General features: G+C 39.4%; 1 protein-coding gene across 1 annotated transcript in view; it reads left to right on the forward strand.

Annotated features, from left to right (window-relative positions):
- The first annotated feature begins 2,040 nt into the window (after positions 1-2,040).
- The window catches only part of tfpia (tissue factor pathway inhibitor a), a 74,298-nt gene continuing 58,345 nt past the window's right edge, over positions 2,041-17,993 (forward strand). The window contains exon 1 of the mRNA XM_039817848.1: positions 2,041-2,235. Coding sequence (XP_039673782.1) covers positions 2,148-2,235 — 88 coding nt within the window. The 5' untranslated portion in view covers positions 2,041-2,147. The remainder of the gene's footprint in view (positions 2,236-17,993) is intronic.

A 17,993-nucleotide genomic window follows, 5' to 3' on the forward strand; every position in this document is an offset into this window, starting at 1 on the left:
CCCCTGGGGTCAGCTGAGAAAAAAAACTAAACCGTGCGCACAGAATAAAAATTATATTATGCTTATTTTTTAAAGGTAAGTGCTGTAGTAGAACCAGCAGGAGACAAGTTACAATTGAGGTAAGTTTGGAGACACTACCTTATTTAATAATTGAATTAATACATATTTTTGTTGTATCTCTATTGGGTGTTGTAGCCTAGTTTGTGACGGTCCCTAAGCACTCATCTTACTGCCGTCTCACCGCCGGCTGTTCGTAGAGACCGACGTTATTTCTCCAGGTCGGAGGACGGCTCGTTTTGATGAAAATGAGTTTGTAGCTCGTTGTTAACCATACTACGTTAGGAAAGATGCGTCATTTGTGATTTAATAACATTTCGATATAGAGTAATTGATCATGGAAGTTGGAATCTGTGAATATCTTTCTAACTTTCTCACGTTGGAATCTGTGAATATCTTTCACACGTTCTCACCGATGGTACGGATTATGAATCCGGGCGAACAGTTTTGCGAAACGGTTTAGTTTATTTTTCTCAGCTGACCCCAGGGGGGGCTCAGTAGAAAGGGCCTTCCCCAAACTGTTGCTATAAAACTTGGTAGCCCATATTGTCCAAAATATCATTGTATTCTTTAAGGTATTGTTTGACTCTTCCATAAAATACAAGGATTTTAATTGGGGGAATAGAGTTTGTGTCCCAAGGAAGTTAAGGGGAAAACACAAGACTTTCACCCAGGAAACGGATGTTGGTTTCCCAGGAGTACTACTTAAGGGGTCTGGTGTTTTAACCCAAACCACACACTTTCTTTTCCAATGTTATCTAATGGTTTTGGGGCCTAATCTTAACTGTTACCGCCACATGACGGTCATCCATTAAGAAGGCATATGAATGCTTGCAAACTGCTTTCGATAGAGTGCAAGCACAGCTTTATCAATTAAAGCTTGTGCTTAATGCTGAGAAGACCAAAGTAATGGTCTTTTCAAACTCGAGGAAAAAAAAAGAGTTAGACCTGAATATTGTTACTGATCAGGGTAAAACAGTTTCATCTTATAAATATTTAGGATTTTTAATTGATGATCACCTTACTTTTAAGCTTCATATACAGAAACTGGTAAAGTCAAAATTGAAGCTAGGTTTTTTTCTTAAGGAACAAATCTTGTTTTACTTTTTCTGCCAGAAAAAGGCTAGTTGATGCCACATTTCTCTCTATTATTGATTATGGTGATCTGTTGTGCATGAATGCCCCATCAAAGTGTCTTCAGATGTTGGATGCTGTGTATCATGGAGCTTTAAGGTTCATTTCAAGTTGCAGACCCCTCACTCATCACTGTACACTTTACTCCCACAGTGAATTTGCCCTCTCTGTCAAATCGCCAGCTTACTCACCTTGTATATGTTCATATACAAAGGCATTTTAGGCAGGCTCCCATGTTATCTGAATTTCTATCTTTTACACAGAGTACTTTACGGTCCCAGCTCATTGAATGTACCTCAAGCTCGGACAGAGTTGTTTAAAAAGGCTTTAATGTTTGCTGCACCTTCTACTTGGAATGACCTACAGAAAACACCCAAACTACAGTGTCTAATTTCCTTAAATGATTTTAAAGGAGAAAAGAGAAAAAAAAAAAAAAAAAAAAAAAAAAAAAAAAAAAAAAAAAAAAAAAAAAAAAAAAGAGAGAGAGAGAGAGAGAGAGAGATTGTGTGCGTGCTAAACAGCAGGATCAAGTTTTAGTTGTGGTTTGAGTTATGGTGAAAAATGATAAGAAATGACACCGGGTAATATGATAACATGGTCCCAAGAAAAAAATCGTCATTGTTTTTTTTTTAATTTAATTTCTTGGTAAACTTTATCAGTCAATGGGATTGTTTTATTTCCTCAAGTGTCCCTCCAGGAAATTACAGAGAATTTCAATTTCACAGTGCCTGCAGACTGGCATTATGTTATCAAACGGAAGTACGCACCCACACACACACACACACACACAACGCGCACACACACACACACACACACACACACACACACACACACACACACACACACACACACACACACACACACACACACACACACACACACCTTCAGCCCTACAACTTGATGAAGTTTTCCTCCTAACTTTATATTCAGTGCGGACCAGCCCCCTGTTCAGCAGCATGACTCTGTCCAACAAGTGGTGGATTTTGTGCGCTGTTTCTCTCTCTTGTCTCGCCCGTCTTGGGTCCTGCAGAAGACATAGAGAAGGTAAGAGGATTGGAAGAACAAAGTATGTATGTGCATATTGCTATTTGAACTGTGTTCAGCGTGTCCGCAGCTCGTCTGAACTTTTGTACGACAGCGCTAGAAAGTTTTCGTCACGAAAGTGGTGCGTAAAGTGGAGTTGAGTGTTAAGTTATTCACACTATTGTGTGTCTTGGCTTCACTTTATTCTTGTTTGGACTTGCATATTGTATGTTGCCTTCAAGTACGTGTTATTGCCGCTGTAGTAATCATTTAATATTTTGCCGTGGCGTTTGACTTTCAAAATGAAAGCGCAAAGTTATTTTCAAACGGAATACGTGCGCCTTAAAATGACTCGGTAAACGGTACCACTTGTAAAATAACAAATGGGTTGTGTGTTAGCTTTGCTTAAGGAGTGATGTGTAATACCCCACACACTATAACACACAATCCATAGCGTAACCAACAGTGGTGGAATGTAACTAAGTACATTTACTCAAGTACTGTACCAAATGTTGAGGTACTTCACTTGAGTCTTTTCTTTTCATGCCACTTTCTACTTCTACTCCGCTACATTTCAGAGAGAAATATTCTACTTTTTACTCCACTACATTCATCTGACAGATTTAGTTACTAGTTACTTTACAAATTAAGATTTTTGAACACAAATAAACATGTAGTTTATAAAAGACAAGGATTTATTATAAATTAAACTACCAAAACAAAATACAGGCAGAAATGATTAGCTGATTAATCACTTAGTTGATCGACAGAACTGTTTGCATTGTTTTTCAGTTTGTAAAATGTGAGGAATTTCCTGCATTGAGTACTTTTACTCGTATTACTTTAAGTACATTTTCCTGATGATACTTACATACTTTTACTTAAGTAACATTTTCACTGCAGAACTTTAACTTGTAACAGAGTATGTTTACAGTGTGGTATTAGTACTTTTACTTTCACCACAGGTAACCCACAACATGAAACCAGTGCTTAGACTGAAATTCTGCTCCGTATTAGGGTTGCATGATATTGACAAAATGTGATACTGCGATATCGATTATGAATATTGTGATATCAATATTAATGTCGATATTTTTAAACACATGTAAAATTACAAAAGTTATGGGAAAACGCATCAAAATAGATTCCTAACAAACAAGTTTTCTTACAACACAAGGTTTATTTCAACTGACGGTCATATTGGACTGGTCCAACATGAATAAATAAATAAGGACCATGTCTACAGAACAGGACATGTTTTACTGGTTGGACAGAATAAAATATATAAAGAAAACAGGACATGTTTTACTGGTTGGACAGAATAAAATATATAAAGAAAACAGGACATGTTTTACTGGTTGGACAGAATAAAATATATAAAGAAAACAGGACATGTTTTACTGGTTGGACAGAATAAAATATATAAAGAGAACAAGACATGTTATACTGGTTGGACAGAATAAAATATATAAAGAGAACAGGACATGTTTTACTGGTTGGACAGAATAAAATATATAAAGAGAACAGGACATGTTTTACTGGTTGGACAGAATAAAATATATAAAGAGAACAGGACATGTTTTACTGGTTGGACAGAATAAAATATATAAAGAGAACAGGACATGTTTTACTGGTTGGACAGAATAAAATATATAAAGAGAGAAGGACATGTTTTACTGGTTGGACAGAATAAAATATATAAAGAGAGAAGGACATGTTTTACTGGTTGGACAGAATAAAATATATAAAGAGAGAAGGACATGTTTTACTGGTTGGACAGAATAAAATATATAAAGAGAGAAGGACATGTTTTACTGGTTGGACAGAATAAAATATATAAAGAAAACAGGACACACCTTTTCTTTCGCTGCTCTGATTCGTTCCGTTTTGTTGTCTCTATCTATTTCTTCACTTACACTGTCACTCTGTCGAAATATGCACACACATCACATGGTACGCTCCGTAGGGTTTGTCATGTAGTGGACCCATGCAGGGACGTGCACTAACGTGCAAGCGGCACGGTAACTGGCCAATGAAATGATGCTCATTACAGCGTTTCAAGAGGGCTCTAAATAAAACACAACTAAGCCACACAGCCAATGGACGGGAAAATAAACAAAATATTGCATACTCATTGCGACACTTTCAATATAATGTTGTGCAACGTGATATTGCGATAACAATATTGAGTCGATATATCTTTGAACCCCTACTCCGTATCAACAATACAGTTGATGCACTACTCAGATTGTTTTGTTGTGTTGGAGGAGTTTTAAAGTCCTTCATAGGGAGTGGAGAGATGTGGCGTCAGACAGGGCCAAAGTCCACACCGACAGCAGTTCTCATAGCGGCCGCGACCCGCACCTGAACCGCCTGGCAACTTTCCTCCTGGCCTGTACTGTCATGTCGCAACAGCAGCCTTGCAGGCGGTAATGAGGCTGGTGGGATTAAATGTCAGATACTCAACAAGCTGAGAAAGGTCTGAGTGGAGGCAGGTCTGCTCCAAAGTGGAAGAGAAACTGTAACACTCCTTACCTGGTACCCTTCCATCCCTAGGAGCAAGTAACTGAGCTGGCTTCACTACTGAAAGATATGCAGTTGTAGTACAGGCATTTTGTGGGAAGAAAGGGGTGAACCGTACACACATTGAAACACAAAATCGTCTTTATTACTCAAGACTGTATGTGAATGTCTTAATTTCAACATGTACAAGTCCTAAGAGATCCAAGTGGCAGAAGGTCTTTTTCAAACAAACATCACTACATTAGTGTACTTGTATACCATTAGTGTATTTGTATACAAGGCAACATAAATGTTGGCATTAATTAATAAACATTTAAAGAAATATATTTACTTAACATAGCACTTTTATTCCAGAAAGGTCATTCCAAGTGTGATAGGTCAGCTAGAGGCAGTTGGGAGTTTTGGTGCTGAACGTCACTGCATGCCTTTAATTCCACTGTCTGCCTTATCTTATCTTTCAGTGACATACGGCCGGTTGTATGCATCATTTCCCTGTATAGAAGGAACATTTACAGTCTATGAGCAGTATTTGCAGCAAAGCATGAAGGCTAAGGATCTTATGGAGAGAAATGTTGTTGTCTTTAGAAATATTTTACAAATACAATTCTTTTTCGTAAAATACTCACACTCGGTCCCTAACGGCAAAGCCTTTTTGCTATTTTTATGTAACCCCCCCCGACTATCTACAGTTCTTTTTAGATGATAGCATGAATAATCTACCATTAACATTTTTGTTTTTAAAGGTTTGTTAAGAACATAACAATAGCCCTTTGTGCTTAGTTACATTGTGGTCATGTTGGCCAGGGCCGGATTAACTCTCTAGGGGCGTTGGGGCACCATTGAATTGTGGGCCCCTTTTAATCCTCCTGGTTCATTCTTTTATCTTTGCATTTTATATGTATCCTGTTGTGTTAAAGTACCCTTCAGGCACACTGCAGATAACGCATGACAGCTTTGTAATATTTTGTCGAGTCCCAGAAACCAACCACTACTCATGCAATACTATACTATTAATCAAAATATCACAAAATAATCATGATATGCATGAATAACAGTGATATACTCCCGACGCCAATCCATGCAAAGGCTTATATGTGATAAATAGTACTTTAAAGGGATATTTGAAAAAAAAAAGGTTGGAACCCAGTGTAGTGAATGCAAATTTAGTGTGATGTGTTAGAAACACTTTGTTCTGGTCAGTAGTTTGGCTGCTGTTTTTAAAAAATGTGGACCTGCTCCATCGCTTGACTCCTTCGACAAGTAAACAAGGCATTGCAATAATTGGGGTGGGAGGATATAAAAACATGCATCATTTTCTCTGTTACTTAATAAAAGTGTATGTATATATATATATATGTATGTGTGTGTATATATATATATATATATATATATATATATATATATAATATTTTCTCCAACTACTATGATTTTCTACAATGTTCTTGTAACTAATTGGCTGTATATAGGCCTACATGTCTGGCTGATTTATAGTCTAGCTCATTAGTTACAACTAATCAAATTGGTTAGATCTACTGTATCTTTTTGGATACGTATGCCCATTGGTCAACTTCCTCAAAATCGCATCATGACAAGATTAGCAACGCCTTGATTGTTCTTATTGAATGTTCTTTCAATTAGACACAATCAAGTATCCCATGTTTTGCATAATATAGTGTATCTTATTGGAATATATTTTAATTTCAATGTAGTTGTGCTTTATTTATTACAGAATTGAATATTCTCATATATTGTGGCCTTTCCTTAAACAAGCATTTAATGTAACATATTTTGCATTTAAGAGGCTTCCAGTTTCCCACAAGCCATCAGCTGACATTTATTGATGGTTAACATTGGCAAACACACATTTAGTGGTTTAACCTTAAAGCACATAAGGACAAATATTCTGAGTGTTTAAATATTCCAAAACACAAATTGAACCTCCAGGCAGTATTACATAAAAAAAACACATTACCATTTCGGCAATTATACTTTGCATTCATCAGCGATATGAGAATACAAGTCATAGGTAAATACAGAGAGGCAATCTGAGTTACTTACATTACAGTGGCCTTCAACAAGGTTTGGTTCATAGATAAACATTAGCTGTCACTATTTGCGTATCATGTATGTGCTCTTGAGAGGTGAGACAATAAGGGACTCACTGAGCCCCTTTTGTAACTAAACTAATCAGTATCATTGGTGCACGCTCTAAGGAGCTTCACTAATCGTCTCACGGAGGAGTAAACATTGTGTCTCATTAATTTGTGCAGAAATTTAATTAGATGCACAACTTTCTGTTTGAAGTGCATGGTCCTTTTATTAGGGAGCCTCAGGCCATAGACTGAGGAAACGGTGTAACATGTGCCATCTTAATTAGCGTTTGCGATAAGCAGTAGACTTCAGAGAAATGCTAGCCTACAAAAACTATTTTGGGTCCATTAGATGAATACACCTATAACTGAACAGTGTTGACACTTCTCTGCCTTGCCAATGAGGTGTTGCCTAATGTTTGCTTAACTTACCAGTATGCAGGCCTTTAGTTTTTTTTAATAAAAGAACGTCTGTTTTGTCTCAACAAGAATCTCACCTTGAAGCTTTTTTACCGCAGCGAAAGCAGCAGCTCTGTCCGGGTGGCAACAACAGCAATATGAGACAGACTATTAATGATTCAAACTGTATAAAATCTTCTCTGACTGATGCAATTCTGTTCTCTGTTTGTACTCGCACAATTTTGACACTCCCACCTTCTATTTGGGTGCAGTCTCGACTTGATTTGAGACTTGAAGGCAATAAGCTGAGACTTGACTTGGTGACCCATATATATTGAAATCAGCTCTAATGAATACCTTTTGGAGTTCTGCCAAACTGTCATGAAGAATTAATAACAGGGGATGCATCTAGCAGGTTGCACACTCCAAATTCAGATTAGAGAATGGACAGCAATCTACAGTGCACTGTAAAATATTAGGGTGAGGCTATTTGCACCCCTGGTACAATTAGCAGTGTATGCTATTTGTACCCTGGTGCAATTAGAAATGAATGCTATTCGTACCCCGCCGGTGCACACAGCAATGTGTTCTATTTATACCCCGTCTGGTACAAATATCAATGTATGCTATTTGCACCCCTGTGCATTTGCAGTACCTTGGCATATAGTTACACACAGTTATCCATACTACTCATGTATTACACCTTTTTGGAATATTATCGCCCTGACATTCCCAATCCCACTCCTCTTGCCTAAACCTAACCAACCCAACCAGAGCAGGCATATTCATAAGTCTTCCCCTGCAAAAAAAACTAACACAGAATGTTTAGGTTAGTTTTTGGTTTTCTAAAGGTTAGCTCAAACCAAACCAAAAACTAATTTGTGGGCCCTGACTTGCGCAATTGCATGCAAATGATCTAATCCAAAATGAAAAAAACAAGATCACCCCACTGAGGACTCAAACTCCAGACTCCCAGATCAAAGCTTAGTGTTCTAACCACTCACCTAGCAGTTCTTACAGAATGTTGTATAACTGTTTACCACTTGGTGTCTTCAAGCCGCGGTTGCTAGGTAACCATACTGTATACAAAAAATAGGTACTAACCTTTGGTACTAACTAACAAACTAACGGTTGTATGCTTTCACTGACGACAGAAAGCGCAACTGTAGTATCCATTTTCTGCTAGAAATTCATTGTTATAAACTTTAGAGACAAAACTTTGCCAGTTTCTGCGGTCATGGAAGATGAACGTCCGCCATGATTTCGGTGCACGCGAGCAATGTGTTTTTGTTGTTACGTCACAGGGTGTGAATAGCTCAGCTTTGTGGCCGAGGCTATTCGTATCGGGGGTGCAAATAGACACTCCAAAAATATTACTATCAAAGAATAACACTGTAAATACAAAGTTGTTTTAACATAAAAATAGGAGGGACCAGTCTGCTTTTAATTGCACTTGCCCTCTAAAGCCTTGAGTCATTACTTGGACTTGCTCTCTAAAGACATGACTGGACTTGGTATTTAAAGACCTAAGACATGACTTGGACTTGCCCTCTATAGACCTGAGACATGACTTGGACTTGCTCTCTAAAAACTAGAGACATGATTCAGATTATCGCGATAAGACTTGAGGCATGACATGGACCTGCCTTCTAAAGACTTTTGAATTGACGTGGACTTGCTTTTAAAAGACCAAGGATATGACTTGGACTTGCTCTCTAAAGACTTGAGACAAAACTTGGTCTTGCTCTTTCAAGACCTGAGACATGACTTGGACTTGCTCTCTAAATACTTGATACATTACTTAGATTATCGCCTCTAAAGATTTTAGGCATGACTTGGACCTGCCTTCTTAACAATGGCGGTTCTACATCGAATTACACCCAGGGCGAGACCCATGGTTGGAAGAAGAAACACGCAAGGTACAACCACACAACAAGTGCAGACAGAGCGTGATCCCACTTATAGGCAGGCTATTTATCTTATAAAGCGAGACGTATCTGTATATATGTGTGTCCGTGTTTGGAGGGAAGGTAACCTGCACATCAGCAGACACCACATGCAGAATGCTTTAGAACAGCAGGGGGACTCTTTTCCTGCTATTGTATTAAATTGCTGTGAGCTGACAGAACATAACGTAGCCTAATCTTGGAGATTATTACTTCACATAGTGGTGCAATGCGAAAAAATCTCAGAGTTGAACCAGGCAGATACATCAGTTTTCATCAGACTCACCCTGGGTCGGGTTAATTAACAGAGGTGTATAGTCCAGGTGCCAGAAAGTAAAAATCCTGCCATGTTTTTGGATCTGCCTCTACATCTAGAACAGGTGTTTTTACTAACGAGCTCATCTACCTGGTAGAGGAGCTGGTTTAGTGATGGTTGGGACAGCTGCTGGACAGGATTTCTACTTTCTGGCACCTGGACTATACACCTCTGTTAATTAAGTCACCAAAATAACTCGAATCAAATCCCCTACTTCCCCGTTAACCATCAAGCCTGTATGAAAATGAACACCTCTGCAGAAATGTTAAATTCGTTAACGATCCGACACAAGACACCACCGTCTCTCTCTCACGGTCCTGTTCTGGTGGTTGATGAACGCAGATATGTGCTGATTAGCGCTCATAACGGGCAGGGTGGGTAGCACACTGCCACGAGTCCATGACGCTAATGTCTGATTACTGTGTGATATTTTGTGATTACATTCTGAATCTGCAGCGTTCTCTGTCAGCTAAATACAGTAGTACAACGTCTTCCTCTGATGTAGACGTAGCCTACACTGTAACTCAGTAGTAGGCTATACAGTGGAGTTGCATATTAAGTGGTTTGGGTCCTTCTGTAAGTCATTTTGGGGTACAATTTGGTTTTGATGAATTCTACAAGCAGCAATACCACAGGCCAAGCAATCGGCCGTTCCAAACGGGCACTGCGCTAGTTAGTTTTAAATTCAACAAGCAACTTGTTGCATTTTGGCAGAATACTGAAACCAGCAGAACTGAGTTCACTATAATATCTTTATTAATCACAAGTAATATCGTTATCGCAATATTCAACGTCATCCGTATATCGCATATTTTCCTCATATTGTGCAGTCCTAGTTGATATATAAAATGTGCACTGATACTGTATACACGATTATTTTTTATTGTTGATTAATCTGTCGATGTCTTACTTGATTAATAGATTAGTTTTTTGGTCTATAAAAATGATGTCTTGTTTTGTCCACAGCTCAATAATATTCAGTAATGGATGAATAAAGAAACCAGGAAATATTCAAATTTTTAATATGACTTTCAGTCACAAGACTATAAAGAAAACGGGATTTTGTCTTGCGCAAAATAGCACAGACGTAAGAAAATGGCTCCCGCTGGTTAAAATAGTTTTTCAACACGGACGGAAAAGCATCATTTGGTGTCATATTGAACATGAGTGAATACAGTATAGATCAGTGGCCACATGAGTTTATTTACCAATGCCACGTTTCGAGATCTCCGTTCTGTTGTCAATTGGCTATCCCGGTGTTGAATGAGAGGAAAAAGCCATATGATGGGGGAACGGACTTCGACACAACACCGGAGCACCGTTACAGCAGACGGGTATAAAATGTTGACATGTGGATGGATTTGTTTTTTGACATCAACATTTCTTTTGTGTATTTCTATGATTTTAAACACAGACACCACGTAGAATTATCAGGAGGTAAAATAGTGTGCATCCTCTGGGCGCATGGCTAGTGAGTTTACTGCGTACTTTCGGATTTGAATGCGTCAGAGACCGGGAACGCGTACCTAGCAACATCACTGTATTTAAGAAAGTGGAATCAGAGAATTTTAATTGTTCTTATTTTTTTTTATTACTCAAACTGATTAATCAATTATCAAAATAGTTGGCACTTAACGTAATAGTTGACAACTAATCGATCAATCTTTAAAGGTCTCATGAATACACACCAGAATAAGGATGGCCCACAGCTGAGTTGGAGTCATGAACTCATTGTGACATTCACATTATGTAATCTGATTGACTGGGAATTTACATGATTTTGTTCGAAAACAAATAGAGTGACACAGACTGTGGAGTTCAAAAGTTCCTTGCTGAATCATTTGCTGCAGAATATGAAATAACTGGCACCTTGTTGTATAACATGACAGCAGGAATACTAGTTCAGAGTGCTAATTGACTGTGTTTTCTGGCCGCGAGTGGGTGTAATGAAACAAAGACAAGAATACAAATGCTGAGTTAATGAACTCAAAGCAATTTTCGGAACAATAAACAATAGACTGTAACACAACGCACAGCAGATGCTCAACCAAAAGACTTTGCTCCAGGGACATTTTTTTTCGAGTGTCCAACCTTTGAATCGCTAGTATCCTATTTCGAGATAAAAGGCTGACTACATCGCAATATGGGGAAGCTATGCAGTCCTGTGTGAGAAAATGCCTGTCCTCTCGAAGCTGACACAACAGCAGAGATGACAAATGCACTCGGAGGAGCATGAGCCACAGGTTAATCTGTGTTTCCTGTGCACTGTCGCCTCTAGAAAATGGCAAAGGATACTTCCTCGGCTCTATATTTAGAGAGAAGATACTGTCACCTTGGTCATTTCTCCACTAACTTGACAAGATGGTTAAGTTTTTTCTTTCGCAGCTACAGCGGGGCAGCCTCAGAACTGAGGGCAGTTTGAGAGCAGACTCATTCCCAAAACCGACAAGCGAGTAATCTCTCTGCTATCTTATTTGCTTCCTGGCAGGAGAAGATAGGACAGCTCCGGGGCAACAGGCTGATTGTGATAAAGGCCTAATAGACCAAACGGATAAAAAATTAGTTTTATGATGTAATGTTAGTGTTGGAATCATATGGCTGCGCAACAACCAATGGTTGTTATTCATCTGCATGGGAGCTGTCAGATAGAAGGGTTCAGCATTTCCATTACTAGCTTCCATTAGAAGCTCAAAATTACACGTCATGTACTCTGTATTAAAATGTGGTTGTTTTAGTGAGCTGAGGTGTAATTTACATCTTAAAATGGAAAGTTACACACGGAAGGTTTTTAAACAGACCCATGCAATGTCTCCTGCTCACACATTTAATATTCCCTTACCAAGTATGTTAGGTTGCTCTAAAGTGAGCAGTAAATAGAAATGTTGGCCAACTACGAATCATCATCACTAAAGGTGCCAAGGAACATAACATGACGTGCACATAATGTGACATACAGTACAGCTCATGTCATTAGGTCTGAAACAATGAGTGGACTAATCAATTAGTCTATCAGCATGAATTTAATTAGCAACAATTTTGATAATCGATTATTCATTTAAGTCATCTATCAAGTAGAAGTGCTACAGACTCTCTGGTCCCAGCTTCTCCGATGCGAGGATTTACTTGTCTCTGTTTTAGATCATTGTCATTTGACTATCTTTTGGGTTTTTGATTGTTGGTTTGTCGAAACAAGACATTTGAAGACCACCATCCAGACGCACAAAATTCAGACATTTAAATGCATTTTCTACAATCATTTCTGAAATACTGCCCAAACACTACACTGGCCATGTTCAGCACTTGTAGAAGACAAACATAGGTTGAAGAAACATAATCATAATCAATTTCTGTCTTTTTACTTAGGACTCTGCTTCTCTTTTGTTTGTGTTTGAGTTGGAAGGACGATGCCCTTTTGTATAATAATCTAACCTGACGCACCAGAGGGTTTGTTTGAGAATCCATTTACTTGGCAGGTGATAAGATGAACCATCTGTCTATAAAACACTTGCAGAAGCCCGTGGGGGGAGAAGAGTCAGGGCCGTTCCTTGCTCTTCTTTAAATGAAGAAATACTCTCTTCTTTTGAATGAACAGTACACAAACTCATTACTTGATGCCTGACTAGATGGATTTTCATTTGGATTTTCATGTGATTCTCATGTCATCTCGTGACATCACGAGAGTCCAGCTGCCGGGCAAGGTAAATAACAATCCAGTGTTCACACAGATTGGACTGATGAAAGCACTTTAATTAAAGATCAGATTCTCAGATTTGATCTTTCAGACGTACTGGTCTAATTCCAACAAAACTTTCATGGAAGATGTTGAATGTTTTAAATGACAATGACTGACCCGATGCGGACGCTGTAATTGAATACAGATTTCTGTAAAGGAAGACTATTCCACTGGTCTTCCTTTTGAGAAATGTCAACCACTGTGGTTGTGGTGGTTGGGTAAAAACTGGCTCATGTGGTGCATGTGTAACTTAGACGTGTTGCTTAGTACTCAAGGAGGGGGAAATCAGTAAGTCTTTTGTTCAAATGTCCCTTCATTTGTCTGTGTGCACAGTGTGCTGTATGTGTGAGGGCAGTGTTTGGACAGAGGAGTCTGCAGCTGGTGATACATCATTAGTGTCTGCCTGTCACTTTAATCTCTTGAATGTTGACACATAATAGGATAAACTGGGGGTGAATGACACCAACAAGGATACTAATTAGGAATGTAGTCCTGTCCTATTCATGCCCTCATGACTCGCACTCTTTGGAAAGTTTTTGCAAATGGCCATCTGCAGATGGATAAGGCTACGCTGGGGTTTCCTGTATGAGTCGTACTGACGATAATTGTAAGTTTTGTTTAAGGGAGAGGGTTTCAGGAAGTGATGCATCTTACAGGAACTGAACTTGTGGGAGATACCAAGTTATTGTAAGTCACTCGGAAATGAGCAATGTACAGATGACAAAAAATGGAAATGGAAATATAGCTTGAGATATTTAATGGTGTTCGATTATTGTCCTAGTGTTATTGTGTAGGGCTGCAGCTATCGATTATTTTAGCAGTTGAGTATTCTACCATTTATTCCATTGATTAATCGAGTAATCGCATAAGACATGCTTTTGCAAATACTGGTTTGCTCGGCTGAACAATAGGCGGTGCCCTACCCTGCATAAAGAATATATACACCAGGTGCTACGAGAAAAAGGCTAGGAGAATCCTTTAAGATCCAAACCACCCAGGTACCAGCCTTTTCTCCCTGTTGAGGTCGGGAAGATGGTACCGGATACAGCGGGCCAGCACTGAGAGGTTCAGGAGGAGCTTCTACCCTCAGGCCATTAGGATCCTAAATGAGGACACTGCCTAGGACTGCAACCCCCTATCATACGCATATATAACATTTATTACACTGTTTAAAATGCACAAATTGAAATTTAATGAACTGACAGGATGAAATTTCACTGGAATTGTATTTTATGATTCCACATGACATTGATTGATTGATTAAACATACAAAAGAGAAAATATGTCAGGTCTCTTAAAGTAAACTAACCCAATCAGCTAACCAGCTCTTTTTTTTTTCTCTGACCGACCATCGTAAACTGAAAATTAACCGTTAACAGACAAGCAGTCAAAAAAGTCCCAGTTCACCTTTCTGGGAGGCCCAGACATACTTTCCGAATTCCGTAGACAGTGTTGACTTATACCGGCCTTCCTGCCACAGTGTTCCGTGCAATGTTTTTTAAATATTTGTTTTAATAATGAAATGGTTTCTATCTGTTTAACTGATAGTATTAATCGATCAAAATGTACTCGGTTAAACGGTTTACTGTTAACATCTCTACCCACGGGGTAACATGAAACCTGGGGACCCCCAGCCGGACTTGGCGGTTGAGATTCCATCTCAACTACCAATCATATTGATTTTACGTTAAATGATAACTTTACCATGTGTCGGGGCCGCTCCCTGGACTAGGTGGTAACTTTAGACTGGATGCTTTCAAGCTGAGACGAGCAAAGAAAGCCTACCTCTCATGATGAGAAGGTGTGCAGACTAATTGTAAGCTTTGCACTCTACCATAGCAACTATTGTAAGTGGAGTGTACAAAAGGTTAAAGGAATAAAAGAAAGAGGTGAACTAAGTCTGAACTTGTTGAGGTAGCACTACAATAAAAGACACAATGAAAGAGTGATCCCTTTGACTTCACTCTGTGCCAGTTCAGACAACGTGGGAGTGGATCATGGGCATCTTGTTTTCAACTGCTCACTGTTGATCGTTACTGAAGTTGAGATTGCTCCACTTTTGCACTCCAGAGCTGCTGAGAATAAGTGTACTTGAGGCTGAATTAATATAATCTTTTAAAGTGAAGATGGAGCTATCTGCTGCCAGGGCTGTGTGTGTGTGCTTGGATCTGCCTTTGTTTACCTTCAGCCCTACAATTTTTTCTCTTGAGAAAGCTCAGGTGCAGAGCTGTGTCAGGTTCAGTGCAAATATGAGATGCGCAAATATGATAACAGCAGGATGTGGGCATATCTGGGTTTCAAAGCAAGTGAAATATTCAACTATCCGAAATAATAGAACGTACATTTGTATCTGTATCACACTGTGTCTTTGATCTCCTACTGTGCTATTATGCCTGCTGTGTTTTTTTATGTCTTTTTAAACAACGTGAGACAACAAGCATATTCCACACACTGGTCTGTTGTTTATGTACCTTTTACCCATGTATAGCCATTAACGGTTCCCAGAGGATGTATCCTAATAACTTTGGTGATCCCCTGACTCACTAGGAGGTAGACATGTGTGGCTTGGAGTAAAATGTCTCCACAGCTATTGGATGGAATGCCATTAAGTTTGGTTTAGACAATAGACTCGTTCGAGATGAACTGCCTGTAAAGTGGACGAGAGCAGGCGGCAGCAGCCGGGGGCGGTGACAAAAATCCACTGTCCAGTCCGATAGTTTCCAGCCGATTCCAGCAGCCTTCAGACCGAACAGGAAGTCACAGAAACACTGTGGTCCGATTCTGATTTAATACAATGTCATCAGACCTATATATCAGCTTGTACACAAGTCTCCAGTTGTTTTAATTATGACAGAGTAGCTCTCAAAATGCTCTACATGCGATCTGTTGCTGATTTTAATTAAAGGTATTATGGAGGATTTTCTTTTTCCGGGTGGATCATCAAGACTATTGGTCCTCCTAGTTGTCAATCATTCTGGTGATATGTTTACGTTACAGTGCCTTGCGCGAAAGTATTCGCCCCTTGAACTTTTTGACCTTTTGCCACATTTCAGGCCTCAAACATAAATATATAAAACTGTATTTTTTTGTGAAGAATCAACAACAAGTGGGACACAATCATGAAGTGGAACGAAATTTATTGGATATTTCAAACCTTTTAAACAAATAAAAACTGAAATATTGGGTGTGCAAAATTATTCAGCCCCTTTTAAGTTAATACTTTGTAGCGCCACCTTTTGCTGCAATTACAGCTGAGTCGCTTTGGCTATGTCTCTATCAGTTTTGCACATCGAGAGACTGACATTTTTGCCCATTCCTCCTTGCAAAACAGCTCGAGCTCAGTGAGGTTGGATGGAAAGCGTTTGAACAGCAGTTTTCAGTTCTTTCCACAGATTCTCGATTGGATTCAGGTCTGGACTTTGACTTGGCCATTCTAACACCTGGATATGTTTATTTGTGAACCATTCCATTGTAGATTTTGCTTTATGTTTTGGATCATTGTCTTGTTGGAAGACAAATCTCCGTCCCAGTCTCAGGTCTTTTGCAGACTCCATCAGGTTTTCTTCCAGAATGGTCCTGTATTTGGCTCCATCCATCTTCCCATCAATTTTAACCATCTTCCCTGTCCCTGCTGAAGAAAAGCAGGCCCAAACCATGATGCTGCCACCACCATGTTTGACAGTGGGGATGGTGTGTTCAGGGTGATGAGCTGTGTGTGCTTTTCGCCAAACATAACGTTTTGCATTGTTGCCAAAAAGTTCGATTTTGGTTTCATCTGACCACAGCACCTTCTTCCACATGTTTGGTGTGTCTCCCAGGTGGCTTTTGGCAAACTTTAAACAACACTTTTTATGGATATCTTTAAGAAATGGCTTTCTTCTTGCCACTCTTCCATAAAGGCCAGATTTGTGCAGTATACGACTGATTGTTGTCCTATGGACAGAGTCTCCCACCTCAGCTGTAGATCTCTGCAGTTCATCCAGAGTGATCATGGGCCTTTTGGCTGCATCTCTGATCAGTCTTCTCATTGTATGAGCTGAAAGTTTAGAGGGACGGCCGGGTGTCGTTAGATTTGTAGTGGTCTGATACTCCTTCCATTTCAATATTATCGCTTGCACAGTGCTCCTTGGGATGTTTAAAGCTTGGGAAATCTTTTTGTATCCAAATCCGGCTTTAAACTTCTCCCCAACAGTATCTCGGACCTGCCTGGTGTGTTCCTTGTTCTTCATGATGCTCTCTGCGCTTTACACGGACCTCTGAGACTATCACAGAGCAGGTGCATTTTACGGGAGACTTGATTACACACAGCTGGATTCTATTTATCATCATTAGTCATTTAGGTCAACATTGGATCATTCAGAGATCCTCACTGACTTCTGGAGAGAGTTTGCTGCACTGAAAGTAAAGGGGCTGAATAATTTTGCACCCACTTTTTCAGTTTTTATTTGTTAAAAAGTTTGAAATAGCCAATGAATTTCGTTCCACTTCATAATTGGGACCCACTTGTTGTTGATTCTTCACAAAAAATTACAGTTTTATATCTTTATGTTTGAGGCCTGAAATGTGCGCAAAGGTCGAAACGCTTCAAGGGGCCGAATACTTTCCCGCGGGCACTGTAAGGCCGTCGTATGTTCTCGTCCCTAGGTAGTTTTCGCTTTCCGCGCATGCGCACTTTGAGGTGTATATGTGTGGTGAGCATAGGTAGTGAGCATAGGTAGTGAGCTACGGTTTCAGCCATTCACTGAAGCTCGCCGTTCTCACCGTGTTTTTTC

The sequence above is a fragment of the Perca fluviatilis genome, chromosome 12, assembly GCF_010015445.1.
Source record: "Perca fluviatilis chromosome 12, GENO_Pfluv_1.0, whole genome shotgun sequence".
NCBI lineage: Eukaryota > Metazoa > Chordata > Actinopteri > Perciformes > Percidae > Perca > Perca fluviatilis.